The sequence below is a fragment of the Hermetia illucens genome, chromosome 1 (assembly GCF_905115235.1).
Source record: "Hermetia illucens chromosome 1, iHerIll2.2.curated.20191125, whole genome shotgun sequence".
In the NCBI taxonomy this organism is placed as follows: Eukaryota; Metazoa; Arthropoda; class Insecta; order Diptera; family Stratiomyidae; genus Hermetia; species Hermetia illucens.
In genome coordinates, this window is record NC_051849.1 from 161,756,901 (window position 1) to 161,767,215 (window position 10,315).

The window sequence follows — 10,315 nt, forward strand, 5'->3', positions numbered from 1 at the left end:
AGTCGTTAAATGCATTGATCTGGACTTTCGCTCCTAAACACCTTCATTCTGGGGCCAAGGTCGTAGAAATAGCCACCTTTCTGCCTGCAATTATTTTCAATGAACGATTCAATGGCATTCTCAAAATCCTAGTGACAATGGGATGTCAAGTTGGTCCCATTTGTCAGGTTTATGCCGACGCCGTAATGAAGCGCGAATCTGGCGGTCCGAACGAAGATCGACTGACCTCGCTAAAAGAGCCAGAATTGAAACCAGAGAGCGACAATCGGCCTTACAAGACTTTTTTGAAGAAACGGAGGGTGCTCTCTATGGGCCAGGTATAGCAGATTAATGGTGAGTTAAAATTTTACTGTTGATAATCACATTTAAATTTTCAAATGCGTTTTTCTCGATACTGCATCTTGAAAATCGGTTGCCACCATAGCTCAAAATCTATCCAACCAAATTCTTTGAAATTTTCACGACTTCTTTAATACATATTTCTACGGCCCAGAAAAAATGTACCCTTTAATATTTTCTAATTATCCTAGTTTGCGGACCGCGGAATATTGTCCACATTAAAATGCTGTTTAGTTTTTTTTTTCCGCAGATGAACACAGCGCCCTCCACCGTGGCAGCAGAAAAACACCTTTTTTTGGAGATGGGTGCATAAATTGACACGTATTCCAAAAACTAGCTAAAATATCAAGCTGAAAAATTTATCACATTTACTAGAGATACCAATAAACATATGGTGAAAACATCACGTTTCCATCTTTATCCAATCCTTCAAAATAATTTTTCAAAAAAAAGGCAAAAAAACGGCCTTCACACGGGATGACCCCCTTAAGCCTCAAAAGATGCCCCATTCCGATATCTGTCCAAACAAACTTACAGTATATTACCAACTTTTAGAAATTGACTGAAAACCCCCCTTTAATAGGACAGTCTCGTGCATATACATGCCAAGTTTTATGGAAAGCCGACTATTAATGTCAAAACTATAGCAGTTCAAACTTATCCATTTCGTGCGAATTTACCGCATCCTAAGCCATAAGATGCTGATGTCATAATTAACAAGAATAATTGACATTCGCATGAAATATTAAAATTCCATTCATAAAGAATCTAGGTCTCCCCAACCCTTTTTTTATCTGTTGTAGATTGTCAAGGATATGAGGTTAACTATTATTAATACGGGGCTTTCCATCAAATGATTTATTTAAATCCCTTTTTAAAGAGTAGAGGGCAATGGAATTTTTAACTATGTGGCATGGGGCTGTCATGCACTTGTCGCTTCTCACATCTTCTTCTTTTTCTTCAGCCTATGTCCCGTTCACAAGCGGGATCGGCTCGTCGTGATCAGTTTCGCCATTTTATTTTATCAAATGCCTGATCTGGATGCAATCTCGAGGCTTTTAAATCCCCATCCAGCGTATCAAGCCACTGTTGTTTCGGCCGGCCTTTTGGTCACTTACCATTGACTTTGATGTTCAGATCAATATTGGTAAGTGAATTCTCGTTAGCGCGAATTACGTGACCACATCATCGAAAACGCCTCACTGGCAGTTTTTCCACGATCGGTGCAATCCCATATCGATCGCGGATATCCTCATTTCGGATGTGATCAAAACGAATCACGCCACTAGTTCAATGCAACATCTTAGTTCCCATTACCGCAAGACGCCATTCATTGTCTTTTATAGTCAGCGAACACTGAGAACTATAGAGAGTAGCAGACGGACGACATTGCGGTAAATTTTAGATTTGAGACGTTCGCTGATACGTCGATCACAAAGAACACCAGTTGTGGAATGCCACTTCAACCAGGTTGCGTTAATGCATAAACCAACTTCATTACGCAGTTTATTTTTTTCTTTAAGATAAGTGCAGCGCCCTCGAGGGTGGTAGCAGAAAATACATTTTTTTGGAGGTGGATGTATAAATTGCTCTGTACTTCAATAACCAACTATGATATCGGACTGGAAAAACTACGACGCATGCTCAAGGCATTCACATGGGAAAGTAAGCAATTATTTGTCTATTCTGCATGCAATAAATAGAGATAATAAATTTTAACCATGGGCAAAAATGGCGACCTTTTCACCATGGAGAAAAGCTTTACTTAGGCCCTCATTGATGTTAAAACGTTTCCCGACCGCGAAATATCACGAAGGATGAAGGTGTCTTCTTCGGCAGATAACTCCTTATAAATCGGTTTCGATTGTATCATCAGAACGATCACCACCGATTACAAATTCATTCTTGTTGCAGTGTGCGAACTGAAGGTTATTTCTTCGGAGTAGGGATTTTTTGTGTTTCGAAAGGAAAAAGTGGAGGTTTTTTTGATGAGGAACTGGTATTTATTGGCATGTGGAATATTTAAAATTTTTGTTGTTCACTCAGTGCCACTGAGTGGAGAGGATGGATTAAAACTTTTAGTTCAAAATTTTTTGGATCTTCGTTCAAGCAAAATTAATGGAAAAATTTCTTAAAATTTAAAAATTTACTGCAGATGGAAAATATCCAATTTGATGTGCTTTATCGTTCAATTCTAAACTTAAGCTCGTCTTATAGGGGATAGATTCTTAGACAATAATCTATATAAAAAAAATTAGGACAACCCATCTCTCCACGTTGAAGTGAAGTGCTATCAGAGCCTCCTTACAAACGATCCTAGATGCTGACGTACGAATTGTCACCTAGAAAATTGCCGTTAAAAAGGATGGGATTCACTTTTCAAAAGTTAATAATATTTCGTTTATGTGTAGTATGTGTTTTGTCGTATGATTATTGTAATATACAAAATGATTGTCCAGAGAACACCAGACACATTGGGTGCTATCCTGAGCAGTTGGTTCGTATGACATAGGCATTAACTTTAGAACATCATAATAGAAGGAATTTCAGGGACATCCATCCGAAAATGCAACCAAAATCCCTATGACTAAAAAATTACGAAACTCCATAATAAGTGTTCATAACGAGTATCGAAATGAGCTCTCATGCGGGTTAGTTGAGGATGTGAACAAAATTCCGTTCCCACCAGCGGCCAAAATGCGGGAGTTGGTAGGTCGAATTCATCGTGGCTCTTGAGAATCATTTTTAGTGAAGCAATTTTACAGAAGTGGGACAATGAATTGGAATATTTGGCCGGTTTACATGTTCAACACTGTACTGTGGCGCAGGATGAATGCCGCATTACCTCTCGATTCAAACTCGTTGGACAGAATGTAGGTGCAATAATTGGCTGCGTTCCAAATATCGGTGGACTTCAAATTGGAGCTGCAACAAATGAAATCTTGCGACAATGGTTCAATGAACATTTAGGAGCGACTTATCGCAGCTCAGACGAGTTTCAAAGGTAAGCGAATTGTGGATGGCTGGGAAATATATGATTCCATGTTCAATAGTGTTTGCTATTAGCGACTAAACAGGCAGATCTGCCGTTAGGGAAATGTTTAGTTCAGATAAATAATATTCAAGCTAGATCCTCATCAATGTGGTCATAGGCATTTATATTCTTCTTTTTCTTTAGCCTTTGTGCCGCTCTGGTATTCCGGATAGCTGAGTGGTTAGAGCACAAGGCTGCCGTACGGAAGGTCACGGTTCAAATCTCACTGGTGGCAGTGGGATTTGTATCGTGATTTGACGTCGGATACCAGTCGACTCAGCTGTGAATGAGTACCTGAATCAAATCAGGGTAATAATCTCGGGCGAGCGCAATGCTACAGTGTACTGTAGTGTACCGTTAGAGTCTTGAATGAAGTGCTCTAACACACTTCAAGGCCCTGATCCAATATGGATTGTTGCGCCAACGATTATTATTATTATTTATGCCGTTCACAAGCGGGGTCGCCTCGTCGTGATCGGTTGCGCCATTTTTCTCTGCCATTTACCTGATCTGGATGAAATCGCGAGGCTTTTAAATCCTCGTCCAGCGCATCCGAGCACCATCGTGACTATGCTATCGAAGACGCCTCTCTTGCAATTTTTCCACGATCGGTCAAACCTACATCGATCACGGATATTCAAGGCGTGTTACGCCATTAATTCGTCTCCATTACCCCGAGACACTGTTCATTACCTTTTATAGTCGGCCACCGCTCAGAAACATAGACGGCGACTAGGCAAACGACACTGCGGTAAATTTTAGATTGAAGACGTTCGTAGATACATCGATCACAAAGAACACCAGTTGTGGAGCGTCACTTCATCCAAATTGCGCTAATGTGTGAAACAATTTCATAGGGCAATTCTCTGGCTGATAGGATTGACCCTAGATATTTAAATCACTCAGTTCTGGGCAGGTCACTGCTACTGGCAGTAATAGTGGCTGTTTCATGGGGACCGGTTGTCAAAAATACAGTTTTATTTATATTCAATTTGAGACCGTGTTAAATGAGACAATCATTCCATTTTGGACAAGTTGCTCGAGATCATTTTTGCTCATCTATAAGCAGTGTATAGGGCGCTCGAAGATGGATATCCCGCGTGGCAAAATCCATAACAAAAACAAAGAGGAATGGATCGTGGTAGAACAATTCAACCCAGCGCGCGAGTTCTTCCGGCACTAAGTGTTGTCGTAGAGCATACCAGATGAGTTCGTGTGGTACAGAGTCAAAACCTTTCTCCAGATCCAGAAATGCGATTTAAAGGGGCGATGTTTCTCACGGTGTTTTTCCATGAGTAACCGCGCAGCGCGTGTATTGCGTCAGTAGTTCCGCAGTTCTTGATAAACCCGGCTTGATTCGCAGTTATTTGAACTATTTAGGGAATACAGTTGTGTGTATGGAACAGCAATCGAATCGGACGGGAACTTGACCTACTGTTGGACTATCTTTCCTTTTCCATATTAGAACTGTAGTGTATTCTTGCCAGTCAGATATTTTTTTAGCTTTGTACTGAAGAAGGGGTATGTCGCTTCCGAAATACATTAAAAGCAGATTTTTCCACATTAGTGATAATTGTTATCGGCTTTGAAAGTATAAGCGACCGGCCACGCACTTTGCGCTTGCGAGGTAAATTTAGAAATATAAGCTTCACGACCCTAAAGAGGAGACTCCAGAATCGGGGAAGGATACCTAGTGTCACACCAAATGGTTGTTGCGCGAAAATCGGTCAATAAACATACGTTGGTCTCTTCCTTCTGCACTTTCTGCGGAACAATCATTGGGTGTGACACCGCTAATTGAATAATCCGCAGTCCGCTATCATTTGTATTTTTATGCAAGCTATGGGAGCCATCGTATCACCTGAATGCGGGCTCCGTGCCTACTTAGCTGTTAAAATCCCCAAGTATGATTTTAATATCATACCTGGGACAGACTTCGAGGGTTCGTTCTTCTTTACTACACTTTTAACCAAATTGACCATGTGTCGATCGAATGCCACCACCTCTCAGCCTGGAAGAATGTCAGAACATATAGAGGGAAGCCAATATAGACTCGGATCACTATCTCGTTGGCATGGTGTTAAGAGCTCGAATAACAACACCACCTAGAATCTCCTCTGACAATCAGATGAGAGTTCACACTGTAGCCATCCACAGCACAGCCCTCCGTAAATGGATGCCGCAATAACCGCAGTCAACAAAGATTCTGAAGATGAAGCTTCAACAAACGATCTTCACAATCACCTGAAGAAGTATCATTGATACGGCCACAAACATACTTGACCCCAGTCGCAAAAAAAATCGGAACAGCTGGTTCGACGGCGAATGTAAGCTAGCAGCGGAACGAAAGAATCCCGCATACCGAGTAACGTTTCATTCTCAAAGGGCGCGGGTACGTGCGGAGATTTATGACGAACTCGGTCGAGTGGTCTTCACAGACGGAAAAAGGAAGACTAGGAGAACCAACCTGGGGTCCGTGAACTTGAAAAGTACAGGAAGCAACCGCATCAGGCGCGGAAGTTTTACCAACAAGTCAGGATGAAGCCATATACATCTCGATGCCCATTCTGCCGAAACAAAGAGGGAAAAGTGATTTCCGACAGGATGGGCATATTGGGGCGATGGGTTGAGTATTAAGATGAACTGCTCATCAACCAAAATATCGGCGAGTTGGAGGTCCCGCCAACTGAAGATGACGGACAAATACTGCCACCACCAAGTATAGAAGTCGCCGGGAGCCGTTGGAATTACCTCCGAATTGATTAAATGTGAAGGCGACCACTTATACCAAGCGGTTCATCAACTTATGCTTAAGGAAGATCATTCTCGAGACCAGTCGACATCAACAACGGCCTAAGACAAGGGGATGCCCTATCATGCGTCCTCTTTAAGTCCACCCAACTACTGGCCTATGCTGACGATATGCTGAGACTGCTATACTGAGACATACAAAACGCCTTAATCCAAACTGACCAGGCGGCGCGAGATCTTGAGCTGCACATCAATGCAAGCAAGACAAAATTTATAGTGGCAATGTCAGCACAAAAACCAACCAGAAACATCAAATCGCTCTGGTCAAAGGGGAAGAATACAGATAAGAGACTACAACTTGGGTCGAAAATCACAACCGATAAAACTACAACGATGGGGCTGTTGGCAGCCAATAGAGTCTTTTTCAGCTTACAAGAATGTTCCGCTCGAAACGTCTCACCATAGGGCCAAAACCCTTACTGTACAAGACAATGATCTTGCCAGTCCTTATGTATTCCTTGAAGACCTGGGTTCTGAGCAAAAAAATTGCAAACTCTTGGTCGCGTTGGTCCTCCGAAGAATTTTTGACCCCCTACATGAGGAGAGACGAATCCGTAGCCTACATAACGACGAATTCTATGAGCGATAACATAACCGTCAGATTGTGGATAAAATTCGGCTCAATAGGTTGCGGGGGGCTGGTCACTTAATCTGTATGGCCGAAAAGTCAATATCTATAGTAGAAAAAGAAGATGAGGCAGATCCTGCCTGAGGTGGAACGATGGAGTAGGTCAGGACGCCAGACAGCTTTTAGGGATATCGAATTGGAAGACCTCGGTGCAAAACCCGGATGTCTACAGTTCCTTATCAAGGCAGGATAGCAGTTGTTGCGCCGTTGATAATGATAAATAATTGGTAACCGCGTGAGATCATTTATTTCTTTCCACGAAACACGCAACAACCGGTATCCTCATCCATACACGTTAAGTGACCCGCCCACCGCAACCTGTTGAGCCGCATTTTATCCACAACCAGACGGTTGTGGTGTCGCTCATAGATTTCGTCGTTATGTAGACTACGGAATCGTTCACCCTCATGTAGGGGGCCATAAAATTCTTCTGTTTGTACGTCTCGGGTCGTTTTTTTGGATGGTTGGGTGGACTTAAGAGGATCGTACCTCTTGCATTTACCTCACCATCACGGATCACTTTCCCCAAGGCCAGGTTGAAGAGGACGCATGATAGGGCATTCCTTTGTCGTAGACTGTTGTTGATGTCGAATGGTCTTGAGAGTGATCCTACTTCTTTTATCTGGCCTCGCACATTGGTTAGGGTCAGCTTAGTCAGTCTTATCAATTTCGTCGGGATACCGAATTCTCTCATGGCCGTGTAGTTTTACCCTGGCTATGCTATCGCCACCATTTAATGCGCGGAGGGCCAGTGCGTTCCTCACGGTGTTTTATCGGTGGGTTGTTTCGCAAGACGACGAGTAACGGCCGATGTTGATGTGCGCTGGTCTCATAGGGAACGGCTTTGCAGTCAGTAGGCGTCTTATGAGAATATAGTCGATTAGCGTTTTACTAATCTTACTATAACATGTAGGAAGATGAGACAATCGATTGATGAACCATGTATTGTCAAGTACAAAGTCATGGATCTCCCGACTATACACTCGCCACCGTGATTGTGTGCCCCAAACCCATTTCCCCCATGGCGTCTGTTGCCACCTGCTTTTTCACCCACATGATCAGTAAGGTCGCCTACAATGATGATACAGTCATCACCAGGCACGTCACGCGTCTTTGCATCGAGAAGTTGCCATCTTTCTTGGCATCAGGTCGACCTGTCTATGATGATTACGTGTTGAAGAAGTGAATAGTGCAATCAGCTGATAGAGTGATGAACTTTATTAGCCAGTCATCATGTCTTTTGACTTCTTTAAAAGGCATCACGGAAACCTTCTGAGATGGCAATGCCAACATCATATTGAGTGTGTGGGACACCAAAGTAGAAAAGTTTATAGCCAGTTTTACGCGAGCACCAGATCATCGGGTTTCTTGTAGAGCGCAGATTTCAATCTGCCTTTTCCGAAGGGCTCTTGCAAGTTCCTCCGTCTTTCCAGTGAGGATGCCAATATTTAGCGTGCAGGCAAATATTTCTTTTTCCGAACTAATTTACTTACGGTCTTGACGCCGTCCATGCGTCAATAACCCTTTACCATTTCTTGAATGGACCGGTGGCCATCCTGCCCCGTCGATATTTTGTTTATAATGACATTGGATATATTTTCTTAGTGGGCCTATCGCGGGACCTGTCACCAAAAGAAATCAGGTAGGATTTAGCATAGTGGAATAACTCCAACTATACTTTATTTATGTCTTTCCCTAACCTCAGCACTTTACTTTTGTTTTGCTAAGGATAGTACAAACTACGTTACCCCAAACTCTCCTCCTTTACCCGGGCTTGGGACCAGCTTGCTATGTAAATAACACGGCGGATTCGGAATTGAATTTATATGGAATATCAAAATCAACTGGGAGTCTAAGTTGGGCCCTTCAACCAATTGATTCAATTAGTATATTTACTCAGCAAGCTCGAAGAATATATACCGAACGTCTGATAGGATGTGGTGTTCTTGACAAACGGAGAAGGAAATGCATCATAGCCAGTACTATGGTTATGCATGGTGGATTTTTTTCGTAATTGCCAATTTCGTGGGCCAAAATCTAACTCTATTCCGGGCGTTGTGTGTCTCTATCAGTATGTAGAAATATTCTAGTTTTAAGCACTTCCTTTGATAGGCAGACTTGAAAAACCGGTCACTGCCACGACTCTAAAGAAACATAGTATGTTCCCATGTCGCGTAAATCAAAAGCCTAAACAATCTACGAAACAAATGGCAAAACATATAAAAATATGCAAGTATCCATCTTGGAAAATGATCAGAAGCTACAAGTACTACAAACAAATATTAATTTTTTGGAGGATCGAATGAAGCGCTTTACTTGAGAACGCCAGCACCCGCATGAATGTAATTCCCAGACAATATTTTTCACCACTAAATATGTGGTGAACCGTCGTTTACCGTTGATCTTTCAGACGAACCATGCATTTTTAGCAAAGAACCGCTTAAGCAATGCTGCTTGCCAAAATCCATCATTGTTTGATAGTTCGAAGAATGATAACAATGCCTTTAGATGTCGAGCCAAATATTAAAATTCATTTCGAAACCTAAGAGATAATAACCTTCGGGGAAAGAAAACAAAGCATCTACACAACTAGAGCAACCATTGTAAAGCGGAGATTTGGAATATCTTTTACAATATATTGTAAAGTGATTCGATCTTCTGTTTAAGTAAATTTTAGTTGACTTTTGTCATTTAATATTTATTTAAGAATATGCCCGGGGACTTTTCGCTAACCCGATGACAAATCTCCTTTAGCATTTTGACCATTTCAGGCCTTCATCTGGCCACTAAACTTGAAAATTTTCTTAGTTGAACAAAGTTTGATGTGCAATGAAAGTCAAGCAAATAAAGACTATTTTAAGGACCTTAAAAAAGACTGGGAAAAGTCCAAAATCTGGGAAATCTAAATACAAATCTCTCATATCTACTCAAATGAATTACCTGGTCAATTGTCGTAAAATTAACCATTTATTTCAATCCCGCCCTGAGGCGCTTAATTTAATTTAATTAATTTCCAATTTTTTTAAATGTCGAGAAATAAGTAGATCGAAGCACAATTACTAATATTCTACTTTTCGGGTTGTTCAAATTCAGTGAGCCACAAACTGACCAGTTCTTCCAAATGATAAACGACAAAACTGCACGAGTAGGATGTGCGCTAGCATTGTGTTCTTTCAATACTACGGATAATATATTATTATTGACATGCAACTACTCGTACAAAACCGTGAACGATGAAGCCGTTTACACAGCCGGAGCAATAGTTACTAAATGTGATCGTGCTAATTCCCGCCCGAGTGCAAATTACAGATGCCTTTGCGGTAAGTAAACTAGTTTTCTTGCTCCTCTGAGTTTAAAACGTCCGAGATTCTTTACAGAGGCTGCTGACAGTTGAAAGTATATCAAATCAATGATTCACCCCTCAAAATTCATTTAGATTTGGATAACATTAACCTGATAAAAAGAAGCCAACCAAACAAAGCGAAACGTCTACAGAAAAAAAT

At 41.6% G+C, this 10,315-nt stretch overlaps 1 protein-coding gene across 1 annotated transcript; it reads left to right on the forward strand.

The window, feature by feature from the left end:
- The first annotated feature begins 2,656 nt into the window (after window positions 1-2,656).
- Window positions 2,657-10,315, forward strand: LOC119657784 (antigen 5 like allergen Cul n 1-like). The gene is made up of 5 exons (XM_038064863.1): window positions 2,657-2,836; window positions 2,890-3,048; window positions 3,105-3,343; window positions 9,906-10,132; window positions 10,190-10,315. Exons 1-5 carry the CDS (start codon window positions 2,660-2,662, stop codon window positions 10,204-10,206), a joined length of 819 nt encoding a protein of 272 aa, XP_037920791.1. The 5' UTR covers window positions 2,657-2,659; the 3' UTR covers window positions 10,207-10,315.

Bases quoted from the DNA above. Each gene is read 5' to 3' on its own strand.
- LOC119657784 (XM_038064863.1), top strand. From the start codon at position 2,660: ATGCTGACGTACGAATTGTCACCTAGAAAATTGCCGTTAAAAAGGATG. The intron at 2,837-2,889 runs GTTCGTATGACA...AAGGAATTTCAG, and splicing joins GGTGCTATCCTGAGCAGTTG to GGACATCCATCCGAAAATGC. The intron at 3,049-3,104 runs GTAGGTCGAATT...GCAATTTTACAG, and splicing joins CGGCCAAAATGCGGGAGTTG to AAGTGGGACAATGAATTGGA.